Below are 27,441 nucleotides of genomic sequence, written 5' to 3'. Positions count from 1 at the left end.
GCCTCGGATCGGGGCAGAGGGGGTGGGGTGCTAGTGAGACCTGTGCCTTCTCTCCCCCCACCCCGGCTGCCTTTCTCATCTTTCCCCTTTTCTCTTGGCAGTCGGATGCAGGCCTGCTTGGGGACATATACAGAGAGGAAGGTCATAATGGAGTCCTTGTTCACCATCGGCCACATGCTCGGCGAAGCTCCAGGGGAAGATCAGCAGGCAAATATCGATGGAGATCCCCACCACCACCCACCTTGGCAGAGACTCTGGCTGGGCCTGTGGTACCTCAGTAAGGGGGCCTGCAAAGCCATGCCCCCATGGAGACAGGCACCTTGAGCCCCCATGACCACCATGAGGGAAAGAACAGGGCTCTTCAGAAGCCCATCGGAGCCTTTTCCCCTCCCTGCGGAGGGGCTGGGAATCCCCTCAGACCACCAGCAGCCACACTCTGGCCCCCTTTCTCCCTCTCAGGGCCCCTTTCTTCCCTCCTGAAAAGTCCCTCCAGAGGACGATCGAGGAACTGCTGGCCCAAAAGCCCTCGCTGATGCACCTCATCCACATGGCGGATGTAAGTGGGAGAGAGGGTGGCCTCTTCCACCCAAGGACAGATGACCTCTGGCCCCGCTGGGGTCCCCGGCCCTGCTGGGTTAGGTTCAGGATGTCAGCGGGAGAGGCCTCGACTCCCTCCCGGTGAGCAGCGTTCAGACATGCAGGAAAGGGCAGTCCACAGGCAGGCCCCCACCCCGATGACGCCCTCTTCCTCACCTGACCCAGTGGGGGGTCTACCATAGGATACTCACTGGACATTGGGGGAAGCTTCATTTGTGAGGCTGCCACAGAAACACTGGAGATAAGCCCCCCTCTAGTCCCTCTCCGTCTTGGGGCTCAGCTGACTGCTGTCAAGCGAGGGGCTACTGGGGTTAAGATTTTGCCCAGGGGGGTGGTGGCGTTCCGAGGGACTGTTTCCTTCTCCAGGCCATTAACATGCAGATGTATAGTGAGGATGAGCAGGAGGTGGCAGGAAAAGCTGGCTCCCCCCCCCCCCGGCAGCCTGGCAATTAGGTCCCCTTCCTCCCTGGCTCGACACCAGCATTCTCCAGTTCTCTTTCTCCAGGGTTCAGGATCTCCAGAAGAGCCCTCATGGACCTTCTCCCCACCCGCCACCCCGTCTCTAGGCAGAGCAAATCAAACCGCTGCTCCCATTTGCCAGCTGGGGAGGACGACAGCCTGGGCCAAGGGTGATGGCAGCACTTCCTCCAGCGAAGGTTGCATCCACCCCCAAGGAGATGGGGCGGGCAGAGCTCCCTCCCTGCTCTGGGCCTGGGCAGCTCCCCCTCTGTGCCTGCCATGGGTCTTGGAGGAGGGTCATGGAGGAGCCCACGTCCTCCCTCTCCCTGGCCTCCAGGAGCCCTCCCCAGAACCAGCCTGGACATCCCAGTCCCACCCCAAGGAAACATGGCACTCCCTGAGAAAGTCCCTCTGGCCAAACTGCAGCTGCAGAAGAAGCCGTCTCTGCCGCTCTCCTTGGGAATCCCCAACCAGAAGCTGCCTCCTTTTCTCGGGGTCAGGCAGGGCCCGCTGCCCCTTTCCAAAGTCAAGCTGTGCTCTCATGAATTCTCTGGTCTTCTCTCCCAACCAAAGGACCTCTTCCAGGGACCTGCTCTGGAAATAGTCAAATTCTGGGGCAACAGAGGGCACCCGGCAGATGTTGATGGACAACCTTGCAGCTAAATTCAGGTGGGGAAGCCGTTTCTCTTGTCCCCTTTGGAAATTCCAGCCTGGAAGCCGCCTCCATTTCCCTGGGATGGGGCAGGCCCTCTGCCCTTTCCCCCAACCAAGCCATGCTTTCATTAAATCTCTCGTCTTCTCTCCCAACCAGAGGACCTTTTCCTAGGACTCTTCGAGCAAGAATGAGAGGACTTTGGATGTCGGGGCTGTCTCTAGGAATAGCCCAGAGCCCCTGTGATCCCCACAGGTGTGCTCCGAGGAGGCAGGACCGGAGCCCAGTCTGGCCTCGCATCCTGACCCTGGGCTGGAGCTGCTGGGAGCCACGGAGATAGAGCCTGCTGTGGGGCACCTGGGGGCCCAGACAGTCTTCGAGGACATCCTCAGAACCAGAGTCCCCAGAGAACCCTCACCCCCACCATCTGCCCCACTCCCTTGCTGCCGCCGTTTGGAGGGAGCACCAAGCTAGGGCCATCGGAGGAGACCCCTGCTCAGGATGCTGGAGGTGAGGAGGTGCCTCCGTTTGCAGGGGATTGTGGGGACAGCGGGGTGGCCCAGCTGGAAAGACAGCCTACTCACTGTTCTGCCTTCTCCGCCTCTCCCCACATTCCACAGCCAGATCCAGGCCAGGCTGCGGCTTGAACCCCGTTACTCTTTCAGCAGGGAGGCGGAGCGTCGCGGGGCAGCCTGGGCTTTCCTTGACCGCTAGACCCAGAGGACCCTGCAGTGCGGTCTTGGACAGGACAGCGAGTCTTCTCTTTGGGGACACTGTTACTTGGGATTCTTTCTTCTTCTTGATGCCTGAGCAGCATTAGCTTTGAACTTCCCGGGCTTTCCCCCTTTTTCAGAGAGCCGCCCCCCCCCGCTCCCAGCAGTTGCTCTAGTGAATCCTGGTCCTCGCTCCAAGCCCCCCATCACTAGAGTCAACCTTTCCCTCCTTCTGGAATGGTGAGTCCTTCTGGAGGCATGTTCCTAAAGGTGTTGCTGCTATGCAGCTTTTGTGGTTGTGGAAAAGCTGTCTATAAACCTGTTTCAACAGCCAGGCCAAAACACGAGAAGGGAAAACAACCACAGGCCAGATTAAAATCGGCAAACGACTGAGCACTCAAAATCAGCAGCAAGATGCCTGTGAATGCCAGGCTCAGGGGAGCAGCAGACAGCAGCAGGAGAGAAGGCAGGCCCTCACCTCTTGCGGGTTGGGGCTTCCCAGAGGCATCTGGGGGGCAACTTCTGTGGGAAAGAGGATGCTGGCCTAGATGGGCATCCTGGGGCCTGTTCTTATTCTCTTAAAAGCAGAAAGAGAAACACACAAAGCATGCCAGTGTGTCCATGGTTCCTGAGCATGTGCAGAGTCAAGCTTGTTCATAAACTTGGTTGTCAAATGAAATAGTTTCTGTCACTTCCCACAATAAACTGTGGCTGGGGATGATGGGAATTTTAGTCTGACAACAGCAGCAGGGCCACGTTTGCCCACCCCTGCCCTAGGGGCAAGCTACTCTCAGAAAACAGTTTTCAGTTTAGGAACAGAGGAAGCTGCCTTCTACTGAGTCAGACCCTCAGTCCATCTGGCTCAGGATTGTCTGCACAGACTGGCAGCGGCTTCTCCAGGGCTGCAGGCAGGAGTCTCTCTCAGCCCCATCTGGAGATGCTGCCGGGGAGGGAACTTGGGACCTTCTGCATACAAGCAAGCAGGTGCTCTTCCCAGAGTGGCCCCCTCCCCTCAGGGGAATCTCTTCCCTATGGTCTCCCACCCAAATGCAAACCAGGGCAGACCCTGCTTAGCAAAGGGAACCATTCGTGCTGGCTGCCACAAGACCAGCTCTCCTCCCTTATTTATTGCTCATCTGGTGGTGCAGATTGCCTTGACTTCTGTGTCGCTTGCCTTCTTTCAGTCTCTTGAATTCTGTTGGGTAAGAACAGCTTACATTATCTGCTTTGAAAGGTTTGCAGTACCACAGTCTTCTGTTAGGGATTAAAAGCGGGATAAGATTTACAATTTAAGCCTCTTGGGTTATACTTTTCACAGCCATCTCATGGTCTTGTGGTGATAATCAATATCTCATAAATGCCGAGAATATAGATTTTGTACCTATATTGTTGGTCCTCCGATGAAGAGCTTCATCAGAAGAGACACAGGACAGACAACTAGGGATATTTTTCCTCCTACATTATCCCCTTATTTGGAGTTTGTTTTCTCTTTCCCTTGGTCCCGTCTATCTCTGAACTTTACCCATTCTGCAGGGCTGTTGGGAAGGCGCAATGGTGCCTGGCTATAACCCTTTTTTGACAGCAGAGATGAGTCATTTGACAATTGCCCCTGTCATCCTGCCTGGTGGGATTTATTTTCCTCTAACTTTCCATGTCAATGGACACCCTCATAACAACAATTAAATGTTGCCCTTGAAAGTTTTTCTTTCTGAACCCTAACAATAGAATTTGCATAATAAAAGAGAGTTACCAAAACTTGTTCTGCCTCCTGTATGTCCCAAACGGAGGCTTTGTTGTGGTTGTTGCTGGCTTGCTTATTTGTGAGTAAAGTAAAGTAGAAAATCCAGGCTTAGCTAACTAGCCGCCCACAGGAGCTCTCCAGGCAGGGACCCTCCCTGTCTTCTGCTGGCCTCTGGATCCCCTCAGGAATATTTTCATACCCCACAGTTATTACAGTTTGTAATTATACAAAAGGCCCTCATCCTTGAAAGTCGTAAATCCAGGCTTAGCAAGCCAGCCGCCCACAGGAGCGCTCCAGGCAGAGACCGTCTTCTGCAGGCCACACTGGATCCTCCTCTCAGGATCGTGCCCTTTCTAAAAAGCAGATATGGTGGTCCCCGCCTCCTCCTCTCACACCTCCTGCTGGAGCCCTCCAAGAGCAGGAGTTACACCAGCTCCCCCTGCAGGCAGGCAGCTCAACGGAAACCTGCAGGACTCCGTTCAGATCCAGTGGTGGCTCCTGGGAGGGGCACCACCGGCCCCCTTGGCCCTTTCAGGTACATGCAGCAGCCGCCATTTCGAATTTTTGAATTCTGAAAAGCCGTTACCAGCCCTTCCGTCCTGCCCTGGGGCCGCCTGCCTGCCCCTCTGCGCTCTGACGTGGACTGTCTGGGCTCTGATCTTAGATGCTTCGGGAGTGACGGCCTCCACCACTCTCATTGATCTGATTTGCATATCGACATCTATCTATATATTTAATTCTCCTGGGTGTGCCAGGGAAAGATGCGTCCCGGCAGCCCAGCTGATTGGCTGGGCTGCGGGGCACCTGATTGGCTGGCGCACCCAGGAGAACAGCGGCAGCGGCAGTGGCGGCCATGGCCGGGGAGCCAGGCGGGCCTGGCCGCGGAGGCGAGGCGGCGGGCCTGGCCGGGCCCGGCCGCTGAGGCGAGGTGGCGGGCCCTGCGGCAGCGGTGGGTCAGGCCGCGGCAGCGGCGGGCCAGCAAGAGGCACAGATGCTCTGTGCCCGGGCCCACTAGTTTAATATTAAACGCCTTGAAATCCAATGAAAAATGCTGCCTTTGTTTTGGGGAGGTGGGCATCTCTGTCTATGTTTACATTTACAGTCTGTGTTTCCTCCAAGGAGGATCACAGAGTGCTGTATATTGTTAGACTGCTCTGCCCAACAACCCAGTTGTTTTGGAAGCAAATTCATTCAAAAAATGGAGCAAATTTTGGACATTAAATTCCCCTTTCTGCCAGAACTTTTCCTTTTAAATATGACTAGGCCTTATATTCCTACCAAGTTTAATGAGTTATCTCTATATATGATTACTGCTGCTAGGATTCTCGATGCTACTAACTGGCGTATTTCAATTATCCCATCTTTAGATGATTGGTTTCTTAAACTATGGGACTATGCCTCTATTTCTAAAGACACTGCTTATATGAATAATACCCTTAAAGAGCCAGTGTAGTGTAGTGGTTAGAGTGCTGGACTAGGATCGGGGAGACCAGAGTTCAAATCCCCATTCAGCCATGAAACTAGCTGGGTGACTCTGCGCCAGTCACTTTTCTCTCAGCCTAACCTACTTCACAGGGTTGTTGTGAAAGAGAAACTCAAGTATGTAGTACACTGCTCTGGGCTCCTTGGAGGAAGAGCGGGATATAAATAAAAAAATAATAATTTATGCTGGTTTGGGAACCTTTTATTAACTTTGACACTCGACAAGGTCATCATTTATCTTCAAGATCAGGGTTTCATTTGTAGTTTGTTTGGTACATTTACTGTAATCATTCTTGAACTTCGGCCAGCGGAGAGTGTAAATTTCCCCCCCTTTCTCTTTGATCTCTGATTTGCTTTATAGTTTTTATTTTGTCTTATGTTTCAAGAGATATAACTGTGTTTTACTCTGCTTTTCATTCTTTTAATATAATTATATATTTTTTAAAACAACAACAACCACCCTGTGAGGTAGGTTATTATGCTGACAGAGAAGTGAATGTGTGCCAGAGTCACTCGAGGAGTTCCCCAGCTGAACGGGGATTTGCAGCTTGTATTTCTCCTGCCTGCTCCTCCAACATGCTCACTTCTGTGCCACAAAGTGGAAGCATTCACTTTGTAGCTGGTCTGTGCTTTGCTTGTGGCTTATACAGGGGTGTGTGTGTGTGTGTTTGTGTTGATCCCACTTGTGCTAAACACAAATCTGCACCCGAAATCAGTGCTCAAAATGAACTGGTGTTTTTTGTATGTGTGTGTTTTTTTAATGTCTCTATCTCTGATGATGAGCAACTGAGATTGCAGGAATTGTCCCCTTTGGTAAGCAGAGTCCATTCTTGTTTGCATTTGAATGGGAGACTCCATGTGTGAGCACTGTCAGAGATGCCCCTTAGGGGATGAGACTGCTCTAGGAAGAGCATTTAGGTTCCAAGTTCCCTCCCTGGCAGCATTCTCCAAGATAGGACAAGATTTTATTTATTTATTTATTTAATAGGACAACATTTTTTTATTGAACCAACAAACTACCAAAGCTTACAGTACATTACCAAAGCACAATTATATACAAAGTGGTTGTTTGTACATCACATATCTGCAAAGATTTACAAACAAGGATTTGGTAACCCACAGGGTTATAACACGGGGCGGGGGTATTACAAGGCACATCAGGTAATCGGGGGGGGGGGTACATCCAACGTCCATTTCCACAATTTGTCCCATTGCTGTTTAGAAGAGATACTCTTGTCTTTTTGCACATAACCATACAAACTTTTCCAGAAGAGATTTACTGTCTCATCTGCGTGAACCTCTTGGTCGCATCTTCCCTCCCTATTCCTATGCACGAGCATTGCATAAATGACATACAAGTTTACTAACCTGATTACGAGAAGGGGAACGTTCCAATTCCCTAGTATGGGGGCACCCGTTCTGTCCCGTTTCCTTGAAGGTTTCTTTCTGGGTCCTCGAAAAGAGGTTCTATTGCTCAAACCCGAGGTTAGTTCTTCCCGAGTCTGTTTTTCCAAATCAGGCCACTCTAACAGCTTGCTTACTCCCTGCCACACTCTTTCGGCTACCACACACTCTTTTAAGAAATGTGAGTGGGTTTCCCTGAATGTCTTGCCTAGCTCACTAGCTTTCTGTTTGCAGGTGATTTTAGGGCACTCTTGCTGGTCCTCTGGGAGCCATGGCTTAGCCGCGTTAAGCGGCAGTACTTGGTGGTATAAACACCACCTTGTTTCCCATATATGGAAAGGGACCTTTTTCTCCTTAAAGAGAGCGATAGGGTGATTGGGTTGCAACAAGTACTGTGGTGTGGAATTTGTCACGTTTATGTTCTAAACAGGGGCGTAACTACTATTAGGCAAGGGGAGGCGGCTGCCTGGGGCCCCCACGCCTTGAGGGGCCCCCCAGAGGCAAGTCACATGTGAAGTGAGTGTGTGTGTGTATCAGTAAGGGGCACATTTTAAAATTTAGTCTCTGGGCCCACTCCAGCCTCGTTATGCCCCTGGTTCTAAATCGGGTTTTTAAAAAAACCCACTTCTAGAATCACTCCATAATTTTTTTTCCTTAGCTGCTTAATCAAGGAGGATCCTTTAAATAGATTCGGTCCAACCTTCCATTTTTTTAGTGTGAATAACAGGTCTCTCAAGTAGTCCGGGCGGTCTCTTTTCAATACTTGTGTGATATTACCGTTGGGCTGAGAGAGACTCCCGCCTGCAACCCTGGAGAAGCTGCTGCCAGTCTGGGTAGGCAATACTGAGCTAGATGGGCCAATGGCCTGACTCAGTAGAAGGCAGCTTCCTATGTTCCTATTAATGTTGGCAGATTTCAGGATCACTTTCCCAATGTGCTGTTTGCTTCACCCCTGTATAACGCTGATATTTTTGAGAAATGCATCAGCTTCCTCAGCCTCCTCCCACCCAGAGGAGGAGGTCGCAGATGGGTCCTCTTCCACTTTCCTGCTTCCTCCTATCACACATCAGCTTGTTATATTTCTGTCTGGTCAATCGCTGTAATAACCATTCCATTCCATTCCACATCAAGCGTTTGTGGGCTTCTCCATCCTCACTGGGAGCTTACTGGTTTTCAGTCTTCTGAATGGTTGGGACTTTTGCTGATGTGTGCTTTTAGGACAGCAGGTCTGTACTATTGCTGAATTGTGCTTAGAGAAGAAAGTGAGTGTGTGTTTGAAGGCTAGATGTTGATGATTGATTCTCCCCTCCCCTGCCCTTTAATTTGGCTCCTGTATCCCTCCCATTTCTGACACTCAAATTTGCACCTTCAGTGCAAGTCGTACTTCAGCTGTTTTCTGGTAAGAAGGGTTGTGAATTTGCCCTTGAAGCACCAGAAGGAGGGGGAAAGACCTGTGTGTAATACTTTCAATAGCAATGTACACATTAAAGGAGCACAGTGGGCATATGCCCGTGTTCTGCTTCATGCACGTATCATCTGTCCACACACTTGGCACACATACAGATTTGTATGCCCACACAGTGGTGCTGGCAGGAACAGCACATGCGACATGTGAAGGGGCCTATACCCAGCTTAATGGTTAAAATCATCCCAGGTGAAGTGATTTCCAAGAAATCCTCCGTTTCAGCGGCAGGAAAATGTACGAGCTGTTTGCATATCCTCACATCATCTCGGCTGTATCACAGTGATGCAAAGGCATTGGGTCTCTGTCTTGCTTTCCCAACCCCATCCTTGAACAGGCTTACTTTTAATTTGCTTGGACCTTGCCATTTAACTTTGGGACAACATTTCGGGGCAGGTGACATTGTCAGTCTGGATGGTGAAGGTATCGTCACTTGTACATGGAGTCCTCTTGGGAAGAGACACTGCTCTACGAAGGAGGCCGTTGTGTTTTGGACCCAGAAAAGGACTCCTCCTTGTGTCCTCTGGAGTTGACAGCAGCAAAAAAGGGAGTCCTGGAGGTGGGGAGGATCTCCCAGGAGGGATTTGGGGTGGTGCCCCTCTAGCCATGGTGGGGAAGGTGGAGACCTCTAAGGGAAAGAGGGGCATGGCTGGAAAGGGAGACACCCCCTGAAGAACCGCAGGGACCCCAGAGTTCAAAGGAGGGTCCTCGACTCCAGAGGACCAGCGGCCGTTGAGTTGGCAGTTAGCTGGTGATGCGTCCCCCTTTGTGACGTCACCTGTCGCTATGGTGTCCTGGGGCAGGAATCATTGCTGGCTCCCTTGAATGAATGTGAGAGTGGAAGAGAGCGGGCGTCTGTGAGAGAGGCTGAGAGAGCGAAAGTCCTTTCGAGTACGATTGAGCGAGATTGTGAGAGTGATTGAGAGAGAGAGAGAGAGTGAGTAGAGAATAGAGAGAAAATATTGTAGCGATCAGAGGTGGGGATTTGTTTGGGATAGGGAGGGGGAGGTGGTTGGGGCTGGGGTTAGTTGCAGTTTCTGGTAGTTGTTTCTTTTTGAGTTAGTTTCAATTAGTCAGTGTTAGCTTTGATTGGAGAAGAACCATGAACCTGATCATCATGTAAGTATTGCTTTCTTTTTCTTTTCTTTTCATTTCTAAACTATCTAGTATCTTAAGGCAATGTTCACAACTGAAAACAAACAATCCAATAAAACAAACAAACCAATTTTAAAATGACAAAAAAAAATGTTAGTTTGAAAAACCCCACTTTTAAAAGTGTCAATCTCTTTTAAAGTGTTAATTTCTCTTTTAAAAGGGTGATCTCAGTAAATGGAGTGGGGGCGTGGTTAATGGCAAAGTAGGATTTCACCACAGTGTCTCTGTCTGAGTTCTCCCCCTGCCATTCAGATCAGTCCGAGGGGACTCCTCCTTGGCCATCCGGGGCAGGGTCCTCCAAATATTGGACCCAGATGGGACCCCCTTGGCACTTCGGGGCAAGCCACCTCCCTTCTCCAGCACCCATCCTCTTCTGGAGTCTTTACTGAACTCAAGAGCCCTGGAAGGGTTAGCCTTTCCATACAGGGAAGGGTCTCCACCCCCCCACCCCCGCCGGAGGGTTCAGAGAGCTCTTTTCTGCACTTCCCCCAGCCTGAGACATCCTTTGGGAAATGGGCTGGCCAGAGCTGTGCCCAGGATTCCCAAAGGGGCTGTGCTGAAGCAGCCAGCTGCCAGAGGTGGGCGGTATCTAAAATACATGTATCTTTAAATCCGTATTTTTAATCCTGTGGGTTTTGTGTCTAAAATACTTTTCAGAACAGTGTTTTGTATCTAAAATACATTTGTTCAGGTATTTGGTATTTTTAAAATACATTTCTAAAACCAAAACACATCAGCCAATCATTGCTTTGGATTTGTTTTGGGTTTTTTTGCTTCAGGAGCTGCCTTTGTATTGCAAGCAAGCAGCCCATGAGCCTCAGCAGACTCGTATGCTCAAGTTCAACAGTCAGTTGAACAACCCAGTCAGTCCTGTGTTGTCTTTGTAGCAACTCAGCAAAGCAAGTTCTTAGGAGGCACGCTCTTTCACTCTAGGATTCTCTGATTAGAAGTCATGTAATCGGGAGGAAAGCAAGTGATAACTGGCTGGACCAGTTTGAAATGGCCAGGCTAATGTCTTTCAATGATCAGTGACACCCACACTGGGATTTAAACTCCACCCCCACCTCCTTGGAAGGTGCGAGGGTTTGCAGACAGGTGGGTTAATTGAGAATCGTCTATACATTGTTCTTGGTCAGCGGTATAGTAACCAGCAAAAGCACAGTCAGGAGGGCAAGAGGTAGTTATTTTACCTTCTTAAAAACTCTTTGGAAACACTTTGGGCTATGGGCTGGCTGGGAATCAAAGTCTGATTCCTCGCCAATAGCTACCCTGTTGGTTAGGTATATGGGGGGTGGGGTTGTTCCATCCTGGGAACTGTCTAATTTTGTTGGGTTGTGGTGGGGGAGAGAGTGGGAGATTTTCATTTGCTTCCTAATTGCAAAGAGGTGAGAGAAACTGAGAATCCTTATGTTTGTGTGGCTGAAAAAAGGTCCTATGTTTCCTATGTGTAGGGTCCAGCGTCCATCCAGTCCAGCATCTTGTTTCATGCCTCTGAGAATCCTACAGGCAAGAGCTGAGGGCATGCCCTCTCTCTTGCTGTTGCTCCCCTGCATTTGGAGGCACCTTGCCTCTGAGGTGCCTGGAGATGGCTACACGCAGCCTTGTAGGAAAAAGAGAAATACTTATATCAGTAATGCTAGATTGCTGGAAATGCTTTGCTATGCCTTTTGTGTGTTCGTTTTATGGGACATGTTTGGGGATCTGATCCTGTGTATGTTTTGTCCTTTGTTGTGCATATAGGCTGCATGATGAGTTAAGAGTCTAGTATTCCCCCAAACGCACTGGTGATGTTTAAGCCACCCTGACCTTTTGGATGTTGTGTGTTGTCCCATTTTCTGCAGTGGCCAGCAACTGAACACTTTCCCCACTGGAACAGGGTGTGGGTGTGTGACAGAATGGGACTTTGCTTGGCTTAAAAACACATCCCAGGTTCATATCAGAACTTCCCTCCATTCCAAGAGCCAATTTTGGCCTAGGCCCACACCCACCACTTTTGTGGATTTAGTGTGACTCATTGGTTTGTCAGGGATTGTTCGGAAAACTCTACCTTGGGGCAGAAACATTAAGCTTTTGATAGTTTGGCAGATCTCCAAGAAGGGAGAGTTAACTTCTCAAGTTAGGAGAGGGGAGGGACTCTTGAGGTTGCTGTTTCCAACATGCTACTTGGGTATTAGTTTAGGTTTGTTAGCTGAGACCAGGCTATATGGCTCCTGGGAATGTACAGACTTCACCATGATGCAAGCTTTTGTTCTCTGAACTGCAATTGGAGACCTTAGACCTACCGAGCCTCCTGTCTAACACCAGATAGGAAGCAAGGTATCTCACTAGTGCAGGTTTACCATTTGCTTTGGTTGCCTGTGAACTGTCCTACTTTTTATATCTACTTAAATAAATGAGCTTTTGATTGTTTGGAACTTGATCTGGCTGGAAGCGTGCTCCACTCTGTTTCTATATTTTGAGTTCACCCTGGTTTTGATGTTAGTTTTGTCTTATAGGAGGCTGGTGGCAGCTCTGCCGGAGGATTCATTTAATTCATGTTAAAAGTAACTTGATTTTTATTTTTTATTGTGGGCTTCATTTTACAGAGTGAAAAATATATTCCATATTTAAAACTATGTGATCAATTGTTGATGAAGAGTGATTTCTAGACATTTAAATAATGAATACATATCGATAAATACACCTGTGCCTGTCCTGGGGACTGGGTTTTGCCATCAGAACATAGGAAGCTGCCCTATACTGAGTCAAACTCTTGGTCCATCTAGCTCAGCATTTTCAACGCAGACTAGCAGCAGCTTCTCCAGTTTTTTGCAGGACAAATCCAGGCACATTAGTATGTTGGATGGGTATCCCATTGTCTGACAGCTATTTTTTAAATCTAATACTAGTCTAACATCAAGTGGTCCTGTGGGAAAGTGGTTTTCCTTTGCTGGGATGATTCACAGCCCCAGGAGGCACAACCTGAGTGATTTAATCTTTGAAAAACTTGTATTGCTTAAAGGAAATGGAAACAGCTTTGGATAAGCAATGAACATCTCAAAATTGTTTCCTTTTTTCAGGCATTGTATTTTGTATTTTAAGATGTATTTTACAATACTATTTTGTATTTTTATTGGCTGTTTACCAAGTAATTTGTATTTTGCTTTTAAAATATTTTTTCTGGGTATTTTGCCATCTGCTCAGCAGGTTTCTGCCCAAGGAGCCACCTCATTGACTGAAGAGTGCTGGCTGTGTTTAGGCTCCATGCATCCTCCTCCTGGCTGCTCTGCCAGGATTCCCCACCCCGTGGGCCCCCTCTCTCTCCCCCCACCTTCTCTGTCCAAGGGCCTCGTTCTCATTGTCTCTCCGCTCTCTTCTAGGCTGTGCAGGATCCGAGCCTTCCTGGCCAGAAGGACGAGCAGAGTGGGCCTCGTGGATGCCCCAGGGCAGCCTAGAGCTGCCCAGCCCGCTGTACCCAATGGTGGCGGATTGGTGGCTGCAGGAACCTGCTTCTTTCCTTGCTTCCGCTCTGCTCCCTCCCTTGCTGTCCCCGCCCCACTCGTCTCTGTCAGTGTCCCTGCCCCACTCGCCTCCCTCAGTGTCCCCGCCCCACTCGCCTCACTTGCTGTCGCCGACCCACTCACCATCACCACCCTGCTCACTGCCTCCACTGTCGCCACCTCCGCTGTTGTCACCCCGCTCTCCACCTTCCCTGTCGCCACCCCGCTCGCCTCCTTCGCAGTCACCAGTTGGGGAGAGGAGCACCCCAGGGCCATCAGAGCCCCCTGAACAGGATGATGGAGGTGAGGAGCTGCCCCAGTTCACAGAGGATTGTGGGGCTAGGGAGGCAGGGCAAGTAGGTGTGTGTGTGGGGCAGCTGGAAAGACAGCCCACTCACTGTTCTGTCTTCTCTACCTCTCTCCCATTCTGCAGATTTAACAGCTTGCTGCCTGATTGAGGCCTGGCTGCAGCAGAGGAATCAGGCCAAACCCCCGGGGGAAGGAGCAGGGAAGGTAGGGAACCCTGCTCACCCAGGACTTCCCTTGGGCAGCCCAGAATCTTGTCCAGGGTCCTGAAAAATGGCAGCCTCTCCTAGAAGGGGGCCTGCCTGGTCCATTCTGGAGAAGGGAACAGCCCCATGCTTGCCCCTTTTAGGACCGGAGGGCCCAGGTCAATTTTTTGATGGCCATCAGCCAAGCCTGTAAGGAGGCACTCCAGAGGGGGGAGCAATGCCTCTCGTTCTGCAAGGAACAGGCAGCCCAGGCCATGCTGGTGAGTGAATTGCAGCAGGGATGTCTGGGGCAAAGTAGCCAGTGGGTGGGTGGGTGCGGTGGAGGCAGAACAGGGAGAATCTGGGGCAGGATGAAGGAAGCCCCCCCAGGGCCCTGGGGTGTCTTCATCCTGCGCTCTGTTCCCTCCAGGACGAGTTGGGCAATATTGAGGAGGACCCCGTGCCCCACCACCTCTTCTCTCTGTGCACAGAGGCCATCGCTTTCTTGAGGTACATTGTGGCGTGGGATAGGTCTTCGGAGCAGGGAGGTGGGAAGCAGTGGTGTGGCCAATAGTGGGAACCCCTGGAGAATGTCAGGGAGGCCAAGAAGAGTCCAAGTGGAGGGCAGAGGCCGTGGGGAGGCTAGCAGTGGGGTGCTGCCTCCCCCTCTGAGCAGCCAGGGGGGCTGAGCAGTCCACAGGTGGGCCTCCACTCTGAGGATGCCCCCATCCCCCCTGGCTCACCAGACCAAGAGAAGACACCCTGAATATTGGGGGAAGCTTCATTGGCGAGAAGCCCCCCCTCTCGATTCTTCTCCATCTTGGGGCCCAGCTGTCGGCCTCCTGGCGAGAGGGCTGCTGGCATGATAATTTTGCCCAGGGCGGTGGCATTTGGAGGGACAGCAAAGACCCCAAAAGAACCCATATAATAGCCCCCCCAAAAGGTTATGCTTTAAAAGTGTGTATGGACTCTGATAAATGATCAAGTCTATGCATGGTGGAAGTATGCGATATCTCCAAACACCATGTAGTAAAAAGATAATATAAAGAAAAACATTTAATAAGCAATCTCATTTAACATGAGATTAGGTTCGTCAGGACTGGAGGCAATGGAAAATCCCCCTGCTATTGACTGCCCTTTGGTGAACTCCACTCCCACTAAAGCTCCCTCTGGCGCTTCAGATTGACATTGCTTGCATCAGTGCCCTTTAAAATGTTTGATGTGGAATGTGGCCGGCTTGAAAACAAGGCTGGCAGATGCTGAATTTGTCAGATACATTGCTGACTTTGCTCTTTCGCTCTTTCAGGAGACATGGTTGTCTGGAGAACCCCACCTCCATGGCTTTACAGCCCTTTCAATAAGAGCAACCCCAGGGGGTGGCAGAGGCCAGCCATTCAGTGGGCCGAGTATACTTGTCACCACTACCATCAAGGCCACAATGACCAATTTGCCTATTTGCGAGCATTATGCTATGGTCTTGATGGTCAGATTTAACAATATATCTTTGCTTTTTGTAAATGTCTATATCCCACCCACTCACCAGCGCTCTCAGATTAAAATTGTATGGTCTAAACTTAAGGCCTATATAGAAGAGCTGCAATGCTCTTTACCACACGTATATACCGTGATTGCTGGTGATTTCAATGCCAGAATGGGAATTAATGATAAGATGTTGTATACTAAATTCCAATGCTTTCCCTTGGCCCATGAAGTTCCTCCACCATTAATTGCCTGTCAATTTAAGGACCAAATAGGGAATTATGCAGGTATGTGTCTGTCCCAAACCTTTGATGAACTCAACTTGCAATTGTTGAATGGTGCTACAATTGATGACCACCCAGCTGAATACACTTTTTGGGCTGGTTCCAGATTCTCCACTATTGATTATATGGTGATCTCTCCTGGCTTACTTACATATCTTGTGAAATTTAAAATTGCTAGTTGCCCGGAGAGTGATCACCTCCCTGAGAGTTACATTTGAATCTTTCTGGAAACCTAACATTTGCTGAACCGACCTATCTTTCAAACTTAGATCTGGAGGTGTGTCCATCCTCAGTTAGATGACCTGATAGTCTGTGGGAGCATGTCAGGTTAATGTTGGGATCTGAAAGTCTTGTCTCTTTCCGCAGGGCACTACTAGCAAATGGGACCGATGATGTTATTCTAGACCATTACAATAACATCGTTCAGGAACTCCAGCCTGTATTGACCCGCTCCAGATCCCTGAAGACGAACAAGCCCACAGTTTACTCTAAGAGCTGGTTTGATAAAGACTGCAGCAATGCCCAAAGTGAGCTTATTATTGCATATCAAGCATCCAGGGGCTGCCCTTCGTTTGCTACTGTTGTAAATCTGTTAGCTCGGCTGACCTGACAGGATTTACAATCCCTTCAGCTCTACTTCTGTGAGTCAAATAGAAAGTCTGGAGATAAGAATAGCAGCCTAGCTGCACGAACAAAAGCGAAAAATGACTCACAAAGAAAAGTAGCATAAACAAAATAAAGCCCCTTGAACTAAACTAGGTACTCCCCTCTACGATAACTGAGCAATGACTGAAAACAACGGAACAAGGAATGAACAGAACATGGACAGGCTGAAACACAAAAGGTTGAATAAGTCTTAAGTACGCACAGTCTGCTATAGGCAGCGTTGCTGACAGTGTTGACTTATAAACTGCGTCGGCTTGATATAGGGCTCGAGAGAACTGGCAGCCAATCAGGCTTTCCTGACTCAGCATTTCTATCGCCTCTCCTGTGAGATCTTGCGCCTGCGTGTCTCCCACTGAGCCTTTCTCTTGAGACGTCTTCTTAACACAGGTGAAATTCCAGCTTCCTCCCGATCAGTCTCCTCAGCCCTCATCTCTGCCAGCTGTTCAGATTGCTCTGTCTGCTGCCGTTCCAGCTCAGCTTCAGAGTCTGTTCTCACAGCCAAATCCTGTTGCTGTGCCTCTGTGCCTGTATTCCCACCCAAGTCCTCCGGCTCCTCCTCTGACTCTTCTGATTCAAAGGTCTGGGCCATGACAGCTTCTCTCCAGGGTGCCATATTGCAGAAAAAACAATCTAAGCAGCTGCTGAAAAATAAAAAGAGAGATTCCATGAGAGTAGACCGGCATCAATTGATAGCAGCCACAAGTTCTAAAAACCCCTCATTGTTTTGGCGTATGATTGCCCTATATCCATCTCGGGGTTTAGCCCACCCAAATTGTGTAATCCCCTCTTTGGTTTGGGAGGAATAGTTCTGTAAGTTATACAAAAGAGATGAAGAAATTGGCACAGCCCCAATACAGGATGTGGGTCAGCTGCCAGAGTGGCCACCTGTGTCGTCTTCTGAAATAGAAGCTTTGGTTGGAAAGTTAAAACCTGGTAAAGTTCCAGGATTTGACCATATATCAAAGGAGGTTATTAGAAACAATCTGGCATGGTGGACCCCGGTCCTGGCCTTGTTATTTTCATATATTGATAAGACAGCTCATGTCCCTAAGGCTTGCGGTGTGGCAGTAATTATTCCAATATAGAAGAAAGGTTATCGGAAGCTCCCTGAGAAATTATTATTATTATTATTCTCATTATCATCATTATTACATTTATATTCCACTCTTCCTCCAAGGAGCTCAGAGCGGTGTACTACATACTTGAGTTTCTCCTATTATAGACCTACTAGTGACTGTTAAGCCCGTTACATTAACGGGCGCTAGAAGAGTTGTGAACAGGGGAGGTGGCTGCGCGCCTGTGCCGGCTCAGTCCTCTCTCTGACTCGCTGGAGAGAGGACGTCCGTAGCAGCTCCTAGGCCGGTCAGGAGCACGTGGCCAGGCCTAATAGGAGCGGCTGCGCTGGGGGCTGTAGCGGCGGCGGAGGGCTCTTAAGCCCCCCCCCCCGCCGAGAATCAAGGGCGGCCCCCTGCTTAGAGGCCGTGGGTGTGGCCTCCCTCAGCAGAGCCGCGGACGCGGCATAATCGAGCGGCTGCTCCCGGGGGCTGTAGTGGTGGCGGAGGGCTCTTAAGCACTGCCGCCGGGGATCCAGGGCGGCGAGCGGCCTCCCCACCACTGAAGTGGCTGCTCCGGGCGGCGCCACAGACGTGGCCCAATCCGAGCGGCTGCTCTTGGGGGCTGTAGCGGCGGCGGAGGGCTCTTAAGCGGCCTCCTCACCAGCGGAGCGGCGCGCATGCCACGCATGTGCAGAACACCCGCAAGAGACATGGACGCAGGTACCTTAGGGTTTTATTATTTAGGATTAGTTTGCTCAGTGTGATAAGTAAGCTCTATGCCAGACACTTGTATGAGAGATTGCTAGACTGGTTTGAAATGGACATCTTGGCTGAGGAGCAGTTTGGCTTCCGTGCAGGTTGCTCTGTCATGGACCCAGCCTTCATTTTGCAGCATATAGTAGGGAAATACTCCCCCAATTCTGGCTCTGCTTGGTTTGCAGGATTTGTTGATTTCAGGGCTGCCTTTGATTTGATTCCTAGGGAGAAACTCTGGGACAGCCTTCTTAATTCACCAATGGCTTGTTGGCTATTATGTTTGATAATAAAACTTCATAAAAACTCCCGTATAAGAATACACTGTTGCGCACAGGGGCACCTCACCAAGGAAATTCTAACATTTAAGGGAGCAAGACAAGGACGCATTTTGGCAATATTATTTAATTTTTACATTAATTCCCTTGCTTCCCATTTAAACAACTTGGATCATCACCACCACCCCTCCATTTAGCAGATAAGCATCTTGCTATTCTCTTGTATGCAGATGATGCTGTCATTCTTTCACAAACACTAAATAGGTTTAAGAAGAGCATTGTGCTCTTTGGCCTCATACTATAAGGAGCACTCACTTGAAATTAATAATAGCAAAACCAAGATTCTAGTGTTTGTGAAAAGACCAAAAATTTACCATTGGAAAATAAATGGGTACAAGCTGGAACAAGTAAAACAATTTAGTGGGGTAATATTTCAAGCCTCTGGCTCCAGATCTGCGCAAAGAGAATATGTCAGTCAGAATGCGAAGAAGAACTCACAGGCAATTCAATCTTATTACCACTCCAGGGGTGCCTATTTTATCACTGCGGCTGTTAAACTCTTTGAGGCCAAAGTCTGAGCACAGCTTTTGTAGAGAGTGCAGCTAGGCATATACCCTAATTTCGCTAAATTAGAAGCGGTTCAACCAAACTTCCTGAAGAATATATTTCAAGTCCCCAGCTGTGTTCCTAGGGCAGTACTGTGGCTGGAAGCAGGGATGCTCAAAATAGAGGCTAGGGCTTGGATTATTATTTTTGAATTCTGGTTTAAGCTGATTTTCCATCTCATTGGTTTAGCTCCATTGGCGCTAAAGGATATATACCACTCAAGGTGGGGAAAAGGGGTGGAGGAAAGGCTATACTTTTACAGTTTATCCCCCACCGCACCACTCACCCTTGGATATGAAAACACCAGACTCAAAATAAGGGAAAGAATCTATGATATGGAGCGCCAAATTGATCAGGGCTCCATTCCGGTTGGTGTCCTTTGGGGCAATCAAATTCTGAGTTTTACCCATATGGAAAGCGTTTTTGCCCTTGTGGCTCTGGTGAGATTGAAACGACAGCTCATGTACTCTTGTACTGTCACTATTATCATCGTGATATCTGACATAAGCTTATCTCCTTAGATATTAGCCCATATCCAGGTGGTACTGATTCCTTTTACCCGAATTTTCTTTTAGCAGATCAGAATGACTCTAGGTCTTATAATGTGGCTATGTTCTGCCTCATAGCTAGCAAAATTCAATCAGAGCTTATTAAGAACTAATATTTTATTTAACACCGCTGTGTATTAATTATATAATTTTTGCTGCCTTGCTACCTTTATAATCAGTGTCATTCTGTTCTTAGTCTTGATTAACCCTTTTATCTAGTTTTATCTTCATAGTTTTAACTTTTAGAGTTTCCTACTTATTACACTATGTAACTTTACAGAGACTTTTATTTTGTAGGTGTAGATTGTTTGAAACATTTTTGTTTGTTTTGCTGTTGTGCTGGTCAAAGACCAAAATAAAGACTATGATATGACTATGATATGATAATACATAGTTACAGTCTGTAATTTTATGGGGACCGAATTGGAAATAAAACTTTGTTTTGTTTGAGCCTGATCCTCTGTTGTGTTTAAAATATATTTTACTACGTGGTGAAGCCCATCTCCGACAGGGGAGAGTCTTTTTGCACAGATTACACTCCTAGCCAAGTTCAAGAAATGCAATGCCATAATTCTTACATTGGGAGAAGGGAAGTAAAAGAACAGTTAGCAATTTGTAGGATTTCAAATCCTACAAATGTTTCAAACAGTTTCAGGCATTATTCATTGTACTGAATTATCCTGCCCCTGAGAACAGGTAGAAGAATATAGGCATTCACCCTGTATTGTATTTATCTGTTTTTACATGTATATCCCATTCTTCCTCCAAGGAGCCCAGAGTGGTGAACATGGTTATGTTTAACCTCATGACAACCTTGTGAAGTAGGTTTGTCTGAGAGAGAAATGACTGGCCCAGAGTCATCCGGTTAGTGTCATGGCTGAACGCAAATTCGAACTCGAGTCTCCCTGGCCCGACATTCTGGTCATCAGACCATTGGTCCACTGAGCCCAATATGGTCTCAAAGGTCTCTGTTAGCAGGAGGTTTTCCTCGGCTCTGCAGAGATCCTTCTGCACTGGAGATGCCCAATACGGGACCGTAGGAAGCTGCTTTCTACCGAGTCAGACCAGCGGCCCGTCTAGCTCAGGATTGTCTGCACAGACTGGCAGCGGCTACTCCAAGGTTGCAGGCAGGAGTCTCTCCCAGCCCTGTCTTGTCAGCCTTATCTGGAAATGCCAGGGAGGGAACTTGGAACTTTCTGCATGTAAGCAGGCAGGTGCTCTTCCCCTTAAGGGAAAGATCTTACAGGGCTAACACACGTAGTCTCTGGTTCAAATGCAAACCTGGACAGACCCTGCTTAGCAAAGGAGGCAATTCATGCTTGCTGCCACAAGGACAGCTGTCCTTCCTCTCCACTGAACCCGGTGTGTATGGGTCTCCCCCACCAACATATAAAGCTGCTTTAGAGCGAGTCAGCCCATGGATCTCCCAGCCCAGTTCTGCAAACCCTTGAGTGGGAGTTCCCCAGACCCCAGCAGCACCACCAGCAGCAGACTGCATTTCTTTGACACTTCCTCAGTATGCTCCATTTCCCAGCCAGATGACTTCAGAAGATCCACTTCAAGGAAGGTGTCGGGGACTGGACCTGGAAGCTTCTGCATGCAGAGAGGGTGCTAGTCTGCCTCCTCCTCCCTCTCCTCCCCCCAAGCCGGTATCTGGACTCCTCCCCATAAAAGATAACTGCACCAGGAGACTCTGCTTCCTGCTCTGCCATCATGGTGCTCCGATGCTCTGCCCCCCAACTCTCTAGGTCCAAGCCTCGGGGATCCTAGGCAGGGCTACTGGAGGGGTCACTTGGTTGGCCAAGTAGGTTACAAAACCCAGCATGGAGGATGCTGACCACGACATCAGGAGTCTTGAGCCCAGAGACACTTTCATTGGGGGGAAATGGAGCCCAGCACATCTGCAATCTCTGGGATTATGATGGTACCATCTTCTGAAGACATGCATAAGGAAAGTTCTGACGGGCGCAGTTGGAAACGAGGTGGGTTTTCTCTCCAAGCCACCAAGGGATGTGCCCTTGACAGCCAGCCTCACTAATTCAAATATATCCTTGTCTTTGGGGGAACATGCTCCCGGTGGGAATAAAAGGTCTGTCTATTTATTGAGTTATATGAAATATTTATACCCCATCCTCCAGCACACTTGGGGTGCTTTGCATTAATAAAAAAGGGTATACAATATAGAACAATGTAAAAAGGTAATCAAGTTTTTAGAAGACCAGGCTAAAACCACAATGAAGGAAATTTTTTAAAGTTGTTCTTCAAAAAGCTAAACTCGTAGAAGCCTGCCAGATATACACAGCCGAGAAGATATTTAAAAGCTTCTCTAAAAAGATGCCATGTCGTTTACTAACAGCCCTACCCCCTAGTATCCCCCTTTCTCTCCCCACCCGCACCCCAAATCTACCTCTCAGGGGTATAGCTAGGGAAGAGGGGCCTGTGCTCACTCCTCTCCCTGGTGGCCCCTCGGAGTGAGGGAGATCATGCAGAAAATAGAGGGGGTGGAGCTTGGGGGGCCCTCAGGAGCAGGGGGGCTTCTTTAAACCCATCTGCTCAATTATAGCGACACCCCTGCCTCTGAGGCTGGAGGAGGCCTTTAGCCACCAGACTTGTCGCCGTGGATAGACCTGTCTTCCATGAGTTTGTCCAAACCGCTTTTAAAGTCATCCAAGCTAGTGGCCATCACCACATCCCGTGGCAGAGAATTCCATAGGTTAATTACACGCTGTGTGAAAAAGGATTTCCTTCTGTGGGTCCTAAATCTCCTGGCAATCATTTTCATGGGATGACCGTTGGTTCTAGTCTTGTGAGAGAGAAGTTAATTGCTAAAACTACTAATTAATCCAGATTTTTAAGAACTGGGAGGTGGATCTCTTATGTGGACCCAAGAGGGTGGAAGAACAACCCTTTTAATCCAACTTCACTCACTCTGGGCTCAGTGTCCTTCTCATGCACCCAATGGAAATGCTTTTTGGGAAGGGGAAGAAGAAGAAGAAAGGAAATACTTTCAGCCCAAGTCATCTCTGCCCCATAGAAACTGTTGGGGTTTGTGATTATTTAGCAAAGCACCAAGGAAGCTTACTACTCCAGTTACAGAGCGCAGACTTTTGTTGTTGCAGCTATTTGAGGAACACGCATGGAGATCCCTGTAGAGTCTAAACTAGATCAATGTATTGGTGAAGTACATTTGGGATAGGAAAGACCTATCCTATCTATCAGCTACATAATGAATAGGCAATGGGGAAATGTTTGACTAACAACCAGAAGGTTGCCGTTTCGAATCCCTGATGCTGGTACTATATCGGGCAGCAGTGATATAGGAAGATGCTGAAAAAGGCATCATCTCAGACTGTGCAGGAGGAGGCAATGGTAAACCCCTCCTGTATTCTAGCAAAAGAAAACCACAGGGCTCTGTGGGTGCCAAAAGTCAAAATCGACTTGACAGCACACTTTACCTTTACGGGTGGGTGGAGAGAGATGTTCCCATCTTCTCTCTAGGAGGAAAGGAAGAGGACTGATTCACTGCAGGAGTCAAGGCAGAGGGAAGCAGGGACAGGTAAGGAGACTCTCACTCACTACCTCTGCTCCCAATGCCCCTAGTGGTCATGAGGACAGTTGGTGCAAAAGGTCGATGCACTGGAACTCTATCTCCAACAGAAACCTCACCTGATGCTCTCACTCTGCAGCCAAAGAGCCTGACTGAGCAGGGCCGGCTTTTCAGACCCTTCTGGCCAAGCTCTCCAGCCAATCTGCTTCCTTGCCTTCCCTTTCCTGACCATGATGTGGCAGGTGTCTGTGGCTTCGGGTGCAAAGAGGCCGTGAGCACACCTGGCAGCGAGGCTCTTACGTCTTGCCCCACTGTGGCACCAGCCTGCGCCCAGCAGTGGCGCTCTTACCCCTGGACTTTGGGGCTGAGGTCCAGGGCCTCCACACCCCCTGGGAGCCCCAAAATCCTCCGTAGACTGTCCCGAGTGGTGTGGTCACACTGGCCTGTACTGTGCCAGGCGGCCAAGTGTGATTATGATCTGTGCCGGGTGCTTTAGGGACAAGGTAGAGAGAAGGGAACGAAATATGTGGGGTGGGAATGTGTTAAGTTGCAGTTTGAAATGTTTCTGCTACTGCATGTTTGCATAAATATACCTTATATTTATAAGGTCGGTTATGCTGATAGACACTCTACAACGTGAGCTGCTTGTCAAGCAGAGGTGCACCTAGGTAATTTTGGAGCCTGGACGGGGGCTGGGGAGTTCGGGGGCCACATGGTTCCATGGAACCGAAAGTTCCAGCATGCTGGAGGGACCCGCGAGCCAGGAGGCTGCTTTTTAGCCTCCTGGTCGGGGGTGTCCTTGGGAGTTGCTGCAGCAGCACACCATCCGTTCATCCCAGTTAGCAGCGTGCTCGCTCCACTAACCTGGGCTAAGGGGAGGGGTACTTAGGGTGGTTTGCTGCCGGGAGCCGCTCGGCCCATGGCTGCCAAAAAGCGGGCTTGGCTCCCTTCAGGGGCATAGCTATAATTGAGTGAAAGGGTTCAAAGAACACAGGCCCCCAGCTCCTGAGGGCCCTCCAGCTCCATCCCTCCCTATTTTCTTCATTATCTCCCTCATTCTGGGGGGCTGCCAGAGAAAGGGATGAACACGGGCCACCTCTCCCCTAGCTACGCCCCTGGCCTCCCTTAGCTGGTTGTTTGGTGGTCGTGAGAACCGCCTCAGTATTTTTAACACGTGGGGGTCACACACAGCAACTGAACTCACAAGAATGTAAGAATAGAGAACAGGTATGTTTATGTAAATATGCATGAGCAGAGACATTTCCACATGCAACTTAACACATCCCCATCCCACCTATTTCTTTCGCCACTCCCGGCTGGCTATGGCAGATTAACATACAGGTGAAACTCGAAAAATTAGAATATCGTGCAAAAGTTCATTAATTTCAGTAATGCAAATTAAAAGGTGAAACTGATATATGAGATAGACGCATTACATGCAAAGCGAAATAAGTCAAGCCTTAATTTGTTATAATTGTGATGATCATGGCGTACAGCTCATGAGAACCCCAAATCCACAATCCCAGAAAATTAGAATATTACATGGAACCAATAAAACAAGGATTGTAAATAGAACAATATCGGACCTCTGAAAAGTATAAGCATGCATATGTATTCAGTACTTGGTTTGGGCCCCTTTGGCAGCAATTACTGCCTCAATGCGGCGTGGCATGGATGCTATCAGCCTGTGGCACTGCTGAGGTGTTATGGAAGACCAGGATGCTTCAATAGCAGCCTTCAGCTCTTCTGCATTGTTTGCTCTCATGTCTCTCATCCTTCTCTTGGCAATGCCCCATAGATTCTCTATGGGGTTCAGGTCAGGCGAGTTTGCTGGCCAATCAAGCACAGTAATCCCATGGTCATTGAACCAGGTTTTGGTACTTTTGGCAGTTTGGGCAGGTGCCAAGTCCTGCTGGAAAATGAAGTCAGCATCCCCATACAGCTCGTCTGCGGAAGGAAGCATGAAGTGCTCCAAAATCTCCTGATAGATGGCTGCGTTGACCCTGGACTTAATGAAGCACAGTGGACCAAGACCAGCAGATGACATGGCTCCCCAAATCAACACAGACTGTGGAAACTTCACACTGGACTTCAAGCATCTTGCATTGTGTGCCTCTCCATTCTTCCTCCAGACTCTGGGTCCTTGGTTTCCAAATGAGATGCAAAAGTTGCTCTCATCAGAAAAGAGGACTTTGGACCACTGAGCAACACACCAGTTCTTTTTTTCTTGAGCCCAGCTAAGACGCTTCTGACGTTGTTTGTTGTTCAGGAGCGGCTTGACAAGAGGAATACGACATTTGAAGCCCATGTCCAGGATCCGTCTGTGTGTGGTGGCTCTTGATGCACTAACTCCAGCCTCAGTCCACTCCTTGTGAAAGTCCCCAACACTTTTGAATGGCCTTTTCCTGACAATCCTCTCCAGGCTGCGGTCATCCCTGCTGCTTGTGCACCTTTTTCTTCCACACTTTTCCCTTCCACATAACTTTCTATTCATGTGCTTTGATACAGCACTTTGGGAACATCCAACTTCTTTTGCAATTACCTTTTGAGGCTTTCCCTCCTTATGGAGGGTGTCAATGATGGTTTTCTGCACAACTGTCAAGTCAGCAGTCTTTCCCATGATTGTGATTCCTAATGAACCAGACTGAGAGACCATTTCAAGGCTCAGGAACCCTTTGCAGGTGTTATGGATTGATTAGCTGATTGGAGTGGGACACCTGGAGCCTAGACTGTTGAACCTTTTCACAATATTCTAATTTTCTGGGATTGTGGATTTGGGGTTCTCATGAGCTGTACGCCATGATCATCACAATTATAACAAATTAAGGCTTGACTTATCTCGCTTTGCATGTAATGTGTCTATCTCATATATCAGTTTCACCTTTTAATTTGCATTACTGAAATTAATGAACTTTTGCACGATATTCTAATTTTTCGAGTTTCACCTGTAGTAGCAAATGTAGCATTTGCTACGGACCCCGCATTTTTGAGGGCCCTGCACGCCTGGCTTCCAACTGGGAATTAAAGTTTAAACTTTGCCTGTTTTATTTGGTCCATGTTAGATAAAATATCCCTTCCCTGCTAAATGTTCCTTTTAAGAGAAGGCCCAGCACATTATTTGTCCAGTGGCTGTTGCTGGTGCCTACATTTTTCTTTTGAGAGTGTGAGCCCTTTGGAGACAGAGAATCATCTATCCACTCTATTTTTCTATGTAAACCACTTTGAGAATTTTGACTGAAAAACAGTATATAAATGTTCACTGTTGTTGTAGTAAGTGTGAGTTTGTGGCTTGGTCTCCCATACTCCAAAATATAGCAAATGAAAAAATTGAATTTCTTTAGTATGCAAGTAAATAATTTATGTTTTAATATTTATGTGCATTTTTTTAAAAGTTAGGGCCCCTTTATAACATATGCTACAGGCCCGCACTAGCTTTATCCAGCCCCGGCTGGTTCTCTTTTGCACATTTATTTATCATATTTTTATACTGCCTGATATGTAAATCTCTAGCTGGTGTACAAATTTTAATATTAAAAATCAAAAGTTTTTATTTGAATTAAAATTTATTTGAATTAAAATTTGAATTAAAAGCTTGTGAGAACAGGAAAGTCTTTAAGGTCTTCCTGAAAACAAAGAGAGAAGGAGATGCTCTTATTTCTGCAGGGAGCATATTCCAAAGCCCTGGGGCAGCCACAGAGAAAGCCCGGTCCTGAATCGCCACCAGGCGAGCTGGTGGCAACCGTAACCGGACCTCTCCAGAAGATCATAAAAGGCAGCAGGGTTCATGACAGAGGCGCCCTCTTAAATAGCCTGGACCCAAGCCCTTAAGGGCTTTATAGGTAATAACCAGCACTTTGTATTTCACCCGGAAACGTATCGGCACATCTCTCTTCATTTCCCCCCAAAACATGTGTGTTTGAGAGAGAGGTAGCCAGCTGGCACAGCCAGGGGAAATTCCACCAGCGATCTTGGATGTCCAATGCCTGCCATAGCAAGGAGTGATATGATAGCCGGAGACGGGCAGCAGGCATTGTAGCAGCTGGTGGTCTTAGCAGTGTGAATGTCACTCAAAATGGTTCTGCATGACATGCATGCCATAGGTTGCTAACCCTTTTTCTGTAGTCTTGTACTGTGCTCACTTAGTGCTCAACCTCCATGCATCCCATTTCAACTCTAAAGTAAAACGTCTTCCTCTGCAGATCAAGGGAACTCTAAAGCTCAGGACACTATGGGGACAGTGTCTTGCTTTTCCTCTATGAATTGTTTGATTAGGGAGGATGGTTTACAGTAGTAATGATGGGATGTGTGTGTGGAGGCGGACTAAGGTTGGATGATAGATGCAGAAAGAGACATGACTGCAGGAAAATGGGCATCGAGCATGTGTCCATTTTGGCATGATGTTAACAGACAAATCAGTAAAGAAAGATGAGGTGAGTTCTGGACTTATGACAAAACATTAATAGGATTGGTCTTTTCAACAGGTTAGCTTTGTTTAAAATTAACTGTTTAAAATATATAAGCAGCAGAGGAGCAAGTCTGATCTGGTAAGACTGAAGAGTTTGCTGGTTTTAGCATTCAGTGTGCATAAGA

At 48.4% G+C, this 27,441-nt stretch overlaps 1 protein-coding gene across 2 annotated transcripts; it reads left to right on the top strand.

Moving 5' to 3' along the window:
• The first annotated feature begins 12,404 nt into the window (after positions 1 to 12,404).
• On the top strand, positions 12,405 to 16,259 carry LOC128351131 (uncharacterized). 2 transcript variants are annotated; one of them, XM_053310314.1, is made up of 4 exons: positions 12,405 to 13,447; positions 13,578 to 13,657; positions 14,066 to 14,145; positions 15,765 to 16,259. In XM_053310314.1, the coding sequence occupies exons 1-4, from the start codon at positions 13,081 to 13,083 to the stop codon at positions 16,006 to 16,008; spliced, it is 771 nt and encodes a 256-aa protein (XP_053166289.1). In that variant the 5' UTR covers positions 12,405 to 13,080; the 3' UTR covers positions 16,009 to 16,259. The 2 variants fall into 2 exon arrangements, with proteins under 2 accessions (XP_053166289.1, XP_053166291.1); XM_053310316.1 differs by lacking the exons at positions 12,405 to 13,447; positions 13,578 to 13,657 and adding an exon at positions 13,665 to 13,916.
• The last annotated feature ends 11,182 nt before the right edge of the window (positions 16,260 to 27,441 follow it).

This window comes from Hemicordylus capensis, chromosome 3 (genome assembly GCF_027244095.1).
Source record: "Hemicordylus capensis ecotype Gifberg chromosome 3, rHemCap1.1.pri, whole genome shotgun sequence".
NCBI lineage: Eukaryota > Metazoa > Chordata > Lepidosauria > Squamata > Cordylidae > Hemicordylus > Hemicordylus capensis.
This window is presented reverse-complemented; position numbering and strand designations above follow the sequence as displayed.